The sequence below is a fragment of the Astatotilapia calliptera genome, chromosome 14 (genome assembly GCF_964374335.1).
Source record: "Astatotilapia calliptera chromosome 14, fAstCal68.1, whole genome shotgun sequence".
Classification (NCBI taxonomy): domain Eukaryota; kingdom Metazoa; phylum Chordata; class Actinopteri; order Cichliformes; family Cichlidae; genus Astatotilapia; species Astatotilapia calliptera.
In genome coordinates this window covers 15,780,373-15,795,485 of record NC_137435.1, presented here as the reverse complement: position 1 = coordinate 15,795,485, position 15,113 = coordinate 15,780,373, and the positions used below count along the sequence as shown (strand labels likewise).

Sequence of the window (15,113 nt, the reverse complement as noted above, 5' to 3'; positions counted from 1 at the left end):
TGGGTTTGTTTACGTGGTTGGTTTGTTCCATTGTTTCATCATTGCACCACTTGCTTTGCTGTGGTGTGTCTTGGTTAAGGCAGTGTGATGATGATGATAATTATGATGATTATGGTTCTGCCCTGCTCTGACTGGAGGAAGGGTATGCATGCCTTCTCCTCCCTAAGCCCCTCAGAGACAGTGTGTGCTGTAGCATGGTGTGGGAGGCTTGCTCAAGAAGAGAAGCGGAGTGGGGGTGCAGGGAATAAGGGGGGGAAAAGAGTTTAGAAAAAGAAAATCCCCCTCAAAAGGTCACTCCGTCCGAGTCGCGTTCTATGTGTGAATTCAGACAGAAGGTTCTTTCATGCATCAGAGAAAAAGTTCAAGTTTTGCTTACATGTGCACCCTCGACCAGTGTTGTATATTTATTATAATGTCATTGTGCATGAGAAGTTGCAGACAGAAACCATTAGCTGCTTACAAGTGCTTTACCTGTGTTGTTGCTGTGGTTTGTTTGCAGCACAGCAAGGGTTAAACAGCGTGAAGAGCCTTTTCAGTTACTAGCGTGACTAATGGGAAGGAGTTTCATTCTGTATCTGCTACAATGAAACCTTGCACTTTAACGTACTGCTGCTGGCTCAGCAGGATCAGTCCTGCAGATTTAACCCTTTCACCCTTTTCCAGCTTGGCTCTCCTCTCCTTCTAAACTATCAGCTCTCGTCTACGTTTTTACTTTCTCTCCTCCATGCCTTAGGGCAGATGTAGTGAATTACCCCTCTCCATTATCGCTGGAAAGGCTGGGTGGACACACGCAAATACAAAAGTAGCAAAAAAATAAATAAATTAGTCTTGCAGTTCCAGCAAGTCACCCATGGACTGATTGTAGCATTTTTTTCTTAACAATTAAAAGATAACTGATTTATTAATACATATTTATTTCTTTTATTTAGACTTTTATGGTGCTTAGAGTTCTTTTGTGTAGATCGCTTTTTGTGTAAAGCACTTTTTACAGGAGGTTTAACATCACACAAGACACAAAGAGGCTCACTGTCCCTTTTACAAGATTTGGGAGACACAATAAGTCAGTGTCTGTCTGTGTGCCTGCCATAGTATATGCATGTGCCCACATGCCTGTGTGTGCACATTTGTGTGCAACCATTGCCGTGCAAATGTGCCTGCGAGACAGCAGTCTATTTACGAGGCGCTGCAGCTGGTGTCTAGCGTCTGGACCCTGTCACGATCCCTGACACTGTCACTAGCTAACAAGTAGGACTCATTGTGCCAGGCAAGCACCCTCTCGCTTCTTGCTCTCCACCCCTTCTCCCCCTTCTCTTCTGTACACTTGTTTTTTCTCTCTCTCTTTGCTGTACAACCGTGCTCACATGCATAAATGTTAAAGCTGCCTGGTTTTGCTATTCTAATTCCCTGGAAGAATATTGTGAAGGAATAAGAATAATATTTGTTTATCTATTTAAACTTTCAATAGATTCATTAAAAAAATATGATTTTATCTTTTTGCTTTTGTTATTTGGTCATGAAGAGCAAGTTCTTCTTCTGCTGTAGGAGACACAGAGCACAGGACATCATCCCAAGTTCAGAGGCTGGTCAAAGGCACGTAAGCAGAGTCAGATCAAGAAGGCATAACTGTTTTTGCTGAAAATCTGAGTGTTTACCAGAATGACCTCATTTAAACGAATAATCAGCCTGTGATTGTTCATGCAGGGCTTGGTGTCAATCTGAAAGTGGCTGTAGATGTATACCTCATTGAACCTAATGGTTGCTGCTCCTGTCTCTCCTCTGGTCTCATTTAACTGAGGTATTACTAAAAATATGGTTGACCTGGAATGATCCAGGTTTCTCTCATGCTCCCACCAATAATCTCAAGTGCATATCTTACTCTTCCACTCTCCTTTCCACCATCTCTTTTCTAATCCCCTTCTGTTAAATTATACTTGTGCACAGGAGACTAGCTTAGTCTGAATACTCGTAAAGTTGGCGTAAGGGTGAGCCCTATTTCTTATGAATATCTTTGTCATTTATAGTTAAAAATCCCCTTCCTTCGGGTGTTGCAGTTGTTGGTACACAAAGAACTAACAGTTGTTAACCTCACACAGTTTTGAGAAAATGATCTGTTAATGTTATACCTCATAATAGTAGCATTGCTTTCAAAGGCAGAGAATGTAAAAGTGTTAAACCACTGTTATACCCTTTTTGATTTTTCTATTTGATTGAAAAGCCGAAATGGTCTTCACTCATAACAATCAGTGATTATCCATGATTTTCTGCTAGCTACATTGTCTTTAGAACGAACTGAATATTTTATTCATCCACTTCGTGTCAGTTTTGGGTAAAATTATGCAGGAGACTGAGCTCCTAATTGTTTCTTTCTCTTGCATGTTTTTACTTTTTCTTTCTTTCTTTTTTTTAAACATAGAATTACCTCATTTGTCTAAATCTTCCTCTATCATTCTTTTTTTTGCTTCTCATGCCTCCCTACTCCCTTTGGGTATGTTTGGCTACCTTGCACTTATCAGTGCTCCCCCTCTTGGCTCCGTCTCCCTTGTTCCTTCCTCGAGGCCCTCTTTACCTCTCTTTTTCTGGATGAGTCTAGGGGTCCCCTTAGGGCTTTGCTCAGCATTGCCACTTTTGGAATTGGTCCATGTTTAACTTTCTTCATTATCCCTTGCGTCTTCATCTGCACCCGCTTTGTCTGTAGGATCTTTGTCCACCCGTCCTTAACACAGCTAGCTATTGTTTATGTCCCCAGAAAGTGTATTCCTCTTGACTGTCTGTTAGCCTGCCACACTTGTTGTTGTCTTTATTTTCCCTCTGAGCCGTAGACTCTTATTTGCTAGGCATCAGTCATCACCGGCTTATCAGTTAGTCCCTTTAACAGGTCTCCCCCTTTACCACTGGGGAGCATATACCTGAGCGTGTGCTGGCAAGTTTGCTACCAGCCATTGGCCAGCCAACATCTGGAAAGTGCCGCTGTTGGAAAAGAATGAAATGGCCAAGAGTTCTGGTCCTGATTGTGAACCACTGTTAGTGGAGCATGAAAAAGCAAAAGAAACCACTGTAGATTTATTACAGTGCAAACCTTTATCTGTTTTCATCACAAGAAACTGGGGCGTTCAGTACAGTATGTTTTTAGGCAGCAGAAGTAAAAGAGAAACACACACACACACGTTGAGGATAGGGAGTAGAAAAACAGCAGAGACTGAGTGAAATTAATGGTGTAGCTTTGACAAAGAAAGACCATGTGCACATTAAAAAACATGGTGTCTTAGTATTTGAAAAAAGACAAGTAAGTTTGTGAGTGTGTCAGGGAGAGAGAGAGAGGGAGAGCTAGGGAGCGTTGTCAAACAAAGAGAGTCCTGAGTCAGCAGCAGAGCAGTTTTCTCCCCAGGCAACTGGGTAGGGCTACCCCTCTCTCTTTCTCTCTCTCCCTCCTCCTCCCACTTGCGCTCTCTGTCCCTCACTCTCTTCTTTCTCACTCTCTCCCTCCCCTTAAAAATCTGTGCTTTTGCATGCTATTTCTTGCTCTCTCCACTCTGCACTTTTCCTTTATGCACACTCTCTCTCGCTCGCTGTAGTAAGAACAGAAAGCTTCCTCCATATTACTGTGAAGTGGTAGAAAAAGAACTCCAGTTCTGAATCTGAGGTCTGCCCGTCCTCTCTCAGCTCTCTCCCTCTACAGTTTATCCTTGTTTTCATAGGAATAATTTCACTCATTTCTTTTAACAGATTTTAATGAGGTTACCAGTCTTGATGAAACCTTTGCGAGCATGAATAGTGTAAGACTATTAGATGCAATACTTACATGTAGACTTAATCTGTCATCCCAAGGAGCTCATTAGTTTCCCCTACCAGAATGTGAGGATAATGATTTCTCCTTTGTATTCGAGGCCCTTTGTGTCGAACAGGCTTTGGTTTTCTGTGTTGCTGAACTCATTCTGGCACACTCTGTGGAACAGTGTATACTTAGGTCCATCTTGCAGATGATTGACCCCAATTTTTTTTCTTTTTTGTGTATGTGTGTGTGTGTGAGAGAGAGAGAGTCAGTGCTTGTGTGCGTAAAGTGGGTTAGAGTAAAAGGCACTTGTTGACATGGTATTACTTTTACACCTCTCCCGAGTTCGGCTAAAGGCTTGCCTTGTTGGAAACCAAAAAGGAGGGGAGCATGAAAAGCTGAGAAAAGAGAGCAGTTGGAGGGGTGGGGGGTGGGGTAGTGTGGAACTGTCCAATATATCCTTTAAAGTTGGCCTAGGCAGTGAGGCTTGGAGGATTGGTCTCCATAAAAGACGGTGGTTTCTCTCTCTCTCTCTCTCTCTCTCTCTCTCTCTCTCTCTCTCTCTCTCTCTCTCTCTCTCTCTCTCTCTCTCTCTCTCTCTCTCTCTTTTTTTTTCTTTTCTTTTTTCTCTTTACTTCTCAAACCCTCCTTCCCTCCCCCCAAAGCTGGAGTAAGAGTACGACAGTAAGACAGTGCCCTGCCAGCCGCTCTGGCAGAGTCATCATTCTTAGCAACGCTAAATCACTACCTCCACTAGCTAGACAAACATGTCACACTCATAGACAGAAAGAGAGGAAAGAGGGATAAAGCCATGAGGGTGATACTTGGTGACGAAGGCAGGGAGCAAATAACGGGTTTTGGTTGTGCACACAAGTAGGGGAGAGCCTAGTATGTGTGGAACTGGGGGTATCACTTTGAGATTTTTTGCCAGCCCAGAGTTCATTAAGGACCGTTATTGAGGGCTAGGGCTGGGCTGGAGGCACTGGACCAACTTCCAGAAGAGGATGATTTGAAAGGGTTTAATTTTGGCTGCACCCCAGGGTTCCCTCCCCCTCTCTGCTGGCCTCCACATGGAGCAGAATGATGCTGAGTAATTTAATGACTGCTTCCTTCATTTGTTCAAATTTGTTATATATGTTTGCTTCAACAGAGGAATAATGCTTTGTCCTGTCATATGTAGTTTACTTTGTGTATGCTCCACTGTGTGGATACTTTGACAGTAGAAGAGATCTGCCATGGTATAATGATGGAAGTAAGATTAGCAGGTATCAACAAGTGTTCTACACAGACAGGGCTGGATACATTCTCAAAGCCTTAGTCTGTGCTGCTCATACGATGACCAAAATAAACCTGTCTGTTCTTAAATTGTCATCACTGATATAGTGGGGTCTTGTGCATTCTGCCATTTGTAGCATGCCAAATGCTTTTAAACACCCAAATTACCTGTGTGGGTGCGTGTCTGTGCGCGTGTGTGTTTGCAAGTGCATATGTGCATAGTTGGTGCTAATAGAATTCTGCTGTCCAGCTCACAGCTGTGTCCTGCTGATGAGTCCCAGGAGGCCCCAGCATGTGTCTATGGTTACTATGTTGAGGCTTCAGCATGAAACCATGTGTAGATCATTACTCTCCCTCTCTCTCTCTCTCTCTCTCTCTCTCTCTCTCTCTCTCTCTCTCTCTCTCTCTCTCTCTCTCGCTATCTTCTAGCTTGTCTTGACCCCCCCCCCCCCCCCCCCCCTTGCCGTCCCTCTCCCGTCTCTCTCCACTTCCCTTTGCTCTGCCAAAGCTCCAACTTATGCCACACTATGCTTGTCTACGGCCCAGCCTCTGTATCTCGTTAGCCAAGCCAAATGGCTATTTCAATACAGAGATTTGTGGAGCTCTAGCCTATGTTTACAAATGGGCTTATAAGATAACTATAGTGTGTTATTGCAGAGTCAGGAAATGCAAATGGTTTACTTTGTCATTGCACAGTAAATACTGAAACCTTTACTTTGATTGTATTGTATGTTTTGCATACACTCACACGCACACACAGCGATTCTTTACAAGGCCGATTTTGAATAAAAGCAGACAAGATGACAATAGATTGAAGGACAACTTTTTAGAATAACACTGTGTTTTGCAGTGATATTGTTAAACTGAAGGACTCTGACAGTGGTCAGAGTTAAATTAAATCTTTAACAAACAATACAGTTATCGGTTGAATTTTATGTATTTCTTCTTCATAAGTTGCATCTTTAATGCATTTCACGTGCACAGTTTTTTTACTTCTGTCTTGCCATGCCCCACTTGTAGACTTACGTGTGTGTGTGTGTGTGTGCGTGCGTGTATGCGTGTGCACACTTGTTACCAAAGCAACTAATATTATCACTTTGTATACTAGTGATTACTTACACAGAAACATGAAATACATGCAGCATGAAATACAAACAGTGTGGAATTGCAATACATAGATGATGTACAGTTAAATAACACTATAATGATGTTGCAGTTGCACACAAATGTTTATTTAAAAAGTTATTTGGTTTAAAGTAACATAACCATCTCGAGAAAAGGTGTGGGTATTTGGAACGTAGAATCCATCTTGGAAGTCAGCTCCCAGCCTGAGACATTCCCACACACAGGTCTGACCAGTCCTGGACATAGGCCCAGCTGTCCTTATCCTAATAGTCAACCCCATCCCCCATGGAGGGTTCACTGCAAGCTGACGTTTACAAGGTCTCCTAATCTGCTGAGAGATTGATGAGCCCTAATCCAAAACGACCTTCTTGTTTTTTCCCCAAAGCAAATTGCTTTGTTTTTAGTTTCACTCTTGAGCATTTTTTTAAATATATACTTCATAGTGGGTTTAGCTCAGGTTTGGTCCTGAACATTGGTGTCAGCATTTTCAGACATGTACACCCTATGTCTGTTTAGGGCTTTATACTTGCCTGTATATGTCTAGTGTCCATTACACTGAGATATTTTGTGTTTATTATGTGCAGGGAGTTACTCTGTACCTGCACTGCCAGGTCCTGTCCTACACATAGACACACAGGCAAACTAAAGCCAGCTGGCTTTGCAGATAGTCTGCCATCTGTTCTGATTTATGTAAGACTGTTAACCCCGGACTAGGTCAGCTCCCACTAGCTCACTAGCACAGTGTTAAACTAACAGAGAATAGCTCTCCTTTCACCTGTTTAAAAATTGTGGAGAAAATTGTAGGTTTGAACTGTGTGGGTTTTTTTCCCCCACAGTTTATGTTATGTAATGATGAGATAAACTTTTTTTCACACTTTGAGCAATATTTTTAATTTCAAGTTGAAAACATAACTAAACAATGGCATATGGTCTGAAGTACGACTGTAAAGTATTAGAGATACATAATTATATGCTTATGTTTATGAAAAAAGTATGTGCATTGTGTGCTCTATATAACAAGGCCAAATAGGGTTGTAACTGCATTAAATACAAGTTTGTTAATGGGTCACAGAGTCTGTTTGACCCATTAACACATGTGGCAGTTACAAGTTTTTTTCTAAACGCTTGCTGCAAATGTGTCAGGACCGTCCAAGATGAAGGGCTAGAAAAGCACAGAGAGTCTGAAACTCTCATGCCCCCCTTCTGATTAGCATGTTGTTGACTTGCGTTAGGGCTGGGGGGGGAGCAGAGAGCGGTCAGAGCAGATATATTTAATGCTTGTGAAGTAATGGGGCTGAATCAGCAGATAGCTCCACTGGGAGCCATTAGCCCAGACATGTGTCATTAACCCTTTCCCTACACTTTCAGGTACTGTAGAGAGACAGAAATTCAGTGGCACAGAGTCGTACTTTTATTTTTTCCTTTGACTTAGTTTCTACTGTTTTATTTTTTATTTTATTTTATTTTAGCTTTTATGTTTTATTAGTATTATCATATTAATTTATTTTAAATATATATAGGGCAACTTTTGCATATAGCTCAGGAGCGATGTGATAATTTCTGGCCTTTGCTACATGCTAATAAATATATATTTTTGCTTTATTAGTCATACACTGCATGGTTTCAAGAGTAGATGTAAAAGATTGAGTATGTATGCCTGGTCTGGTTCATTTCAGTTACAGTGAAACATAATGGTTTTCAAAAAGAAAAATGTATCAATGCGTTGGGGGGGTTTTCCACTCTAGTTTTGCCAGACAAGCCACTTTTTTTGTGCAAACACTCACATTTTAACCAGGACACATGTAAATATGCAACTTACTTTTGCAGTTGTGATAATTAGTTGCTAATAACAAATAGAAATATCTCCCCATGCAGAGTAACCTTGATATTTTGACTTTTCTTTCTGCCACAAAGCTGTCGTTGTTAGAAAGCATGGTAGCCAGCTTAATTCAAGCTGAACACCGGCAGTGTTTCAACAGCCTCCTTTCAAGCCTACAGGGAATAAGTATTTGTCATTAAAATAATGAGCTACTAATTTGTGGGAGGATGGTTTTTTGTGTTTTTTTTTTAAAGGCAAGAAACTGCTTCAAAAAAGTAACAGGACAGAGTTAGTTATGCCTATTTAGAAAGAAAGACATATAGAAAAGGCATATGCAAAATGGTTACTTTAACAGAACGTTTGCTCCAAGGCAGGAATGTCCTGACTTTTAGAAGGCCCAACATTATTACCCAAACTTGTGCCTTTAGAAACAAGTTTGAGTCTGCCTTGAATCTAATTTTCTCTTAAAATAACCTTTTTGCAGTCGTCCCCGTGCCGGCTGCAGCTACAGGGCAACAATAGAGAGAAGGGGCAGGCCCACAACACCTGCCAGTCTTAATGGTAAACATATGTCAAGAAATGCCGAACGTGAGGAGGAAGAGAGGAGGAGGAGAGCAAGCGCACGCTCCTCGAAGAGGCCGTGCATCAAAAGAGTGTGTGCAGTCTTGTGTGCACTTACAGGTGGTTGCATGCTGCAAGCTAGGGTCTGCGCATCATCGCTTAAATAAAAATAGCCCCAAGTAGTAACACCAGCCAGCTAAATATGGTAAAGGTTAGTACATACTAAGTGTTGGAGCCAAGTCCTGGCCAATATTTTACTCAGTTACATCATGCCATATTTAAGTATTTGTCATGATCTTTAAGTTTTTATTATAATCTTGATCATTTTAGGTTATAATGTAATATGCTGTGATCCATAAATTAATCCTGCTTTGTTAGTCTGTTGTTGTTGTAAAGTGTTGGTAGATGTCGTAAAGGGGGTGTGTATTTATTTTCCTGTGAGATGTATCTGGCCCTTCAGTTTGCCAGAGCTTCAGGGGAAGGTGGCTGTCAAGAAGCCATTTTCAAGGAAGGGAAACCAGCAGAATAGGCTGAGGTATGCCAAATTACACAAGACCTGGGCTTAAAATCAGTGGCAACAGGTCTCATGGAGTGACAAATCCAAATGTGAAACTTTTTGTTCAAATTATTGTCAGTATTTACAGCGGAGGTACAACAGTGAGTGTCTACAGTCATCTGTAAAATGTTGTGTAGGCTCTCTCATGGTTTGGAACTGCATTTCAGCATCAGATTTCGATCCATCGTGCAATACTACCTGGAAAGCAACTGATTAGCAATAGCTTCATTTTTCAGCGTGACAGTGATCCCAAACACACTGTAAATGCAGTAAAAGCATAACTGTATAGACAAACACACAGGTGAACAAACTGGAATCAGTCATGGACTGACCTCTGCGAGTCCTCAAAAGTTGAAGCAGTGTGAAAGCATCTAACTAGAGAATGGAACCAAAGATAACTAACATCCAAAGAATGTCCTTCAAGTATTCTTGAAGGCTGATTAAAAAGATTACAAGAAAGCTTGCTTAAGAGAGTTCAGGTTGTTTTTAAAAAAAAAAAAAGTTGGTCACACCAAATACTGACTTCGAAGTGCATTAGAATTGCAGAAACTCTGTTTTTGCTTTATAGACTGTATATCCATTCATGATTCCACATGTTTAAATAAGTTGCTGCACTTTATTTTCCATTTTCCTGCATCTGTTTCATAAATACACAGCAGTTTTTCTTTTAATTCAAAATATTTTTATTGAGTATTTGTGGATATAGTTTACAAAGAAAAAAAGAAGACGGAAACACAAACTGTTTACAATGAATACAAAACAAAACTTCTCACGTTGGTACACAGCAGTTTTTAACTGCTTAACTTTAATTTGTGTGAGTGTGTTTTCATCTGCATTGGAGTACACACCTAGACTTGCATACATAGCATTGCTGCTATGTGTAAAGTGTTTCATCTTTTTTTTTTTTTTTTGTATAAGCTCATTGTGACTTTCAGGGGTCTCACCCTCTCTCCCCCAAACCTCAGCTGAGAACTAAACGTCATGTCTGTCACCTTCCCTCTGACCACAAAGCTGCCCATTATGGATATACGGTGTTCAATGACCAGAGTGGACTCTGGCTAGATGACGGCCGAAACTCACCTTCCACATCCCACAGCCAAATCTTTATTTTGGCCTCTATACAGACCATGTCCTTGTCTGCGTGTTCTCTCTTGATGCTGTTTAACATCTCTCTGCACTAATCTTAAATCTCCTTGCAACCTTGTCAAGTAGAATTCTCAAGTATCCAGCAGAGTTCCACCCCTCTGGGCTGCAGTAAAACCATTTGCCAAATGTATTGCCACAGACTGATTCACCTTCCCTTGCTGCGCTCCCCCTTAATTGGGCTCCCCCATCTCTACTGTTCTTGTAGTAGTCAGTGATCTGCTCTCCTCTGTTTATTACCAGTCTCACATCCTCTTTAAAATCGGAGCACACCAGTCTGACTTTGCAGTGTATTTAAAAAAAAAAGAAAAGGGGGGGGGGGGGGTTGAACGTTTAGAAGTCAAATATCTATCGACTCTAAATTTCTGTGATTCTGTGACACTCTGAGACAATATAATTGAGTATGAGGTTAAACCTACTGCAGCCAAGCTAAGTCATCAATCAGACTGTGCCTGTCTTTCTTCCTTTTGCTGTATACAAACAACAGCACAGGATGCAGAAGGAGAGTTGTTCTTCTAGATAACCTCCTGCCTTGCCTTTAAGTCAGCTGGTTTTATTATTCTCGTATGGTCATTTTTAATGCAGGACTTTCTGTTCTTCTAACCAGTTTCTTGTTAAGCAGCCAAGTGTCAGAATTATTCAACTCTTTTCCAATAAGGAGAGAGGGAATAAATGAAAGAAAGGTAGATGAAGGAGATAAAGATGGAGTGAGAGAGTGAGCTTTCCTCTGAGTGCTGCTCTGGAAAAGATTTTTGTATCCCTGGTCCTCCAGGCACAGTCCGCTCATCTCAGGAGAGCAATAGGAGTCCCCCCTTGTGTCCCATAGTCAGACACTGGCTGACAACTCTTGACAAACCAGAGGATTTTCACCTCTTTTACACACATGTACACATTAGAGCAACATGTGAACTCACACTAAATTTCTGTTGTCTTATTTCCTGCATTCGTATATTCATTTTGTTTAAACTTTTTTTCATTTCCTTTGCACTTTTACTCACACGCAAACTCAAACTTAGGTGCACACATGCCGTGTATTGCACACATATAAAAGCAACTCCCTCTTTCCACACACACACACACACACGCACACACGCACGCACGCACGCACACGCACGCACGCGCACGCACGCGCTCACTGGCTCCAGAAAGAGTCAAATGGCTCAATGTGTTAAAAGCATTAGGTAAGCATGGATCCAGCAGTGCTCCTCAGGCCGATATCACATGTCCTGCTTCATTACAATCTGTTGTATACATTCGGCTTGATCTCTGACCCTCCATCTATCCATCGCTCTGTCTTCCATCCCCCCCCCCCCCCCCCCCCCCCCCCCCTCGTTTACCCCTGGTGTGCTTTAACACAGAGTGGGTCATCTCAAGATGTTAGCAGAAGAATAAATGAGTTCTGTTGTTATTGTAAATGCTGGCCCAAGCTGCTCTGCTTTGGAGCTCAAGCAAGAACACTTTCACTCTTTTGGAAGAGAGGAAAACAAAAAAAATCTATATGTAAAAAGTATGTTGATTTAAAGAAAATGTAATTAATGTAATGCATAAAGGAAGTTGAAGCTGCTGAAATTAAAGGAAGAAGGGAGGGGAGAAAAAGATAAATATAAATTAATCTCACTTTAACAAACTAGCCTTTGTCCACATGGGAAAGGTCCTTTTTCCTAAAGCTATTTTGGGTCCTGATATGACATTAACTGCTGGGAGGGTGCTGACCAAAACCATCTGAGTGGTGGGTGTATGAGGCAGACGGGACCAGGAGAAGGAGAGAGATCAAAGCAGCTGCCCAGAAACCTGTAGCTTTCTGACTTTACCTCTACTCCTGTCAGAGGCAACGAAGAGGAAATAACGATACACCTCACATCCCGCAGCTGCGTGTGTGTTAGGCAGTGAACACACTGAGGCCTTTGCTCCAAGGTTCACCGCAGCACTTGGCCCACTGCACCACACCTGTCTCTCCATTGCAGGCAAGCAGGCAGGGCTAGGTTAACATTAGCACTTTTCTTCCCTAATAAGCAGGTTACAGTGTGAATGCATGCGTTTGTGTGGAAGACTGCAGCTAAGAAACTCAGGTCAGCCAGCTACTTGCGCTCAAGGCAAGAGAGGAGGTCAGGCACAGCTGTGGAGGATGAGGAAGGGGGACTCTAGTGGCAGAAGGGCTTATTGTGTGAGGAAAATATGCTCTAGTTATTGTAGATGATGGATAATAGCAACAATTTCGATGTCACAAAACATATTCATTGTGCCTTTACCTACTACTCCATGGCCTTCAGAGAGATCATTCTGGAAAATAACAAACTGGATTTTTTTTGTCTGTTAGTTTATTCATTGTCTCAACAGAATCTTGCTGAATCAAAACATAATGGCCTTAGCCTTTGCTCTTATGTTCTATGCCAGAGTAGAAAAACAGGGGAGGTGGGCAGTATGAGGGGTGCCTTGACTTGGATAGTAAGGAGTTCCTTATCTCACAGTTGTGTCTTTTGCCATTCTTTACTATCAGACAGACTGTCTGATGCAGCACAGCAGACAAGAAAAAGTGTCATTATTTCTTTCTTTGCTCCTCTTTTCCCCATCCTTCTCAGCCCTGACTTTACTGAACCTATTCTCATATAAAGAAGGAAGAGATTTTGTTAATTAGCTTTAGTTCAGAGACACCCATAAACCCTCCCTCTTCTCCCAGCCCCCCATCAGTGTAGTCGATGAAAATAGCAGTGTATGTTTATGAGCGGTGCAGAGCTAAGTTCTCTGTCTGTGTCTCACGGTTCATCACTGCTCAATGACTGACTGGGCCTATGTCTTTCTGGCAGAGTTTATATTATGTGCACATACACACATATAAGCACTCACATGTGTGTTGACTTACTGCTTCTGCTCGCTAAACTTCACATTGTCAGTAGTTCCTAAACTGCCCCACAGGTAATTGTTTAACATTGTTTATTACTATCACCAACAATTTACCATTTCATTCTTCATCTCGCCCCTCTCCAGTGGTCCTATGCGTTGGAGAAGCCCAACACAGGAAGTGTGTTCAGCTTGGCCTGGTCTGCGGATGGCACCCAGCTGGCCGGGGCCTGCGGCAACGGACATGTCATCTTTGCCCATGTGGTGGAGCAGCACTGGGAGTGGAAGAATTTTGTGATCACTCTTACAAAGAGGAGAACCATGCAGGTAGAAAGATTACCTCATACAAATGAGTTTGTGTTTGCATCAAATTAGTTTTCCTTTCTAATTTAACAAAGAAGGTGATAAAAGACTGACGGAATCTAAAGTAAACCAAAAGACCAATATGTTTCAGTAACTTGTGCATAAATAAATGGTGTAATCATATACGTGTCCAAAAGAATCATAGTAAAAATCATTTTGTTTCTGGTCTATAATAAAAGTTGCTTTTCTGCTCTTCAGAGCTGTCTGTGTTTAAACCAAAATCATTGAAAATAAGCTTGCCTGTTAGGGAAAAGGAGTATGGATATTTACTCAAACACTTAACAGAGCCAACTCCGTTATGTTGGTGTAGCAAGAGAATTGAAAAATAGTGCAATGCTATCAGCAAACTATACAGAGGCGAGTAAATATGCTATACAGCGAAGCAAATGCCTCCCAGGCCTTGGCTAGCTGTGGCCATATATTATAGGAGGACCCTCCCAATGTGCCAGTGTGCAGCCCTGCAATGACAATGACCAGCCTGTCTCGCCGCCTCCCTCGCTTCACCATTCTCTACTCTTTAAACTTGCACTCACCACAAGGTAGCGTTTACATGCGGTTAACACACCCAAGTGTACACACACACACACTCGTTTATTTTCAGGCAGGGACGCACACACACCTACAGAAGCAGGGTTACACACGTGTGCCAACACACATGTGCACCCATAGACAACTCTACCAAGTGCAGTTTGTGTAAACCAAACAAAGTTGGGTCATCAGCCATTTATTTTCAGCCTCGCAGGCGCTTCTCTGTCTCCCTCCTCCCTCTCTCCTCCTCGAAGTCCGTTTTAAAACTGCACATCTGCCAGTGGTTTGTGAATCAGCCAGCTAAATTTACCACCTTGCGGTCAAATGTTTTTTATTCCTGGTTGTGTTGCATGTAAATTTGGATTGCTGGAGGGAGCAGAGGAGGAAGATTTGTAAAGCTGTAAAAATAACCCCACCTTTCACCTGGTGCTGGAAAAGGCTCCTTCATTCATTCACACAGAGAGCTGGAGGGAAGTATTTATCTACGCAGGTGAAAAAATTAGTACCGACCGCTGCACGCACACACTTAAAACAGTAAGAACTGCTTTCCCTGTGTCCACAGCTGACCTACGTATACTTGGATTTACTGTATATAGTTTCCTGTGTATATTACGAATAACTACACTCCAATGTGTACGTGACTGTGTTCAGCCCTCTGCTAGTGAAGCTAGCGTCTTTCCTTTTTGTTGGGGTTTCTTTTTTTTTTGCATTTTAAATGAGAATTGTTTGCTCAGTAATATAAAGTTTGTGCCTGTGTCATACTTTCTGCAAAGTCAAGTCATCCCTACACTTTTTTTTCCACTTTTAAGTCCCCCTCTCTCCTCTCCTTTCCTCTCTTTTCCACAGGTGAGGAATGTGCTGAACGATGCAGTGGACTTATTGGAGTTTAGAGATCGAGTCATCAAAGCATCTCTGGCACACGGTCACCTAGTGGTTGCGACTTCCCTCCAGTGCTATGTCTACAAGTGAGTAGTGCTCTTTTTTGTCTTTTTTTTTTTTATCTTCTCATCCTCTATTCAAAGTCATAGTTTCTCATCATGTGCTTTCAGTATATTTTGTTGTTGTACAAAACATGCTCCTCTTTTACTGAGCAAAGCATGAGAAAAGTCTTTTGATTCAACCAGAATATACTGAAA

General features: G+C 41.9%; 1 protein-coding gene across 2 annotated transcripts in view; it reads left to right on the top strand.

Moving 5' to 3' along the window:
- ift80 (intraflagellar transport 80 homolog (Chlamydomonas)) overlaps positions 1-15,113 on the top strand; it is a 52,489-nt gene that overhangs the window by 15,370 nt on the left and 22,006 nt on the right. For both annotated transcript variants that reach the window (XM_080288928.1, XM_080288927.1), the window contains exons 9-10: positions 13,234-13,413; positions 14,824-14,942. In XM_080288928.1, coding sequence (XP_080145054.1) covers positions 13,234-13,413; positions 14,824-14,942 — 299 coding nt within the window. The remainder of the gene's footprint in view (positions 1-13,233; positions 13,414-14,823; positions 14,943-15,113) is intronic.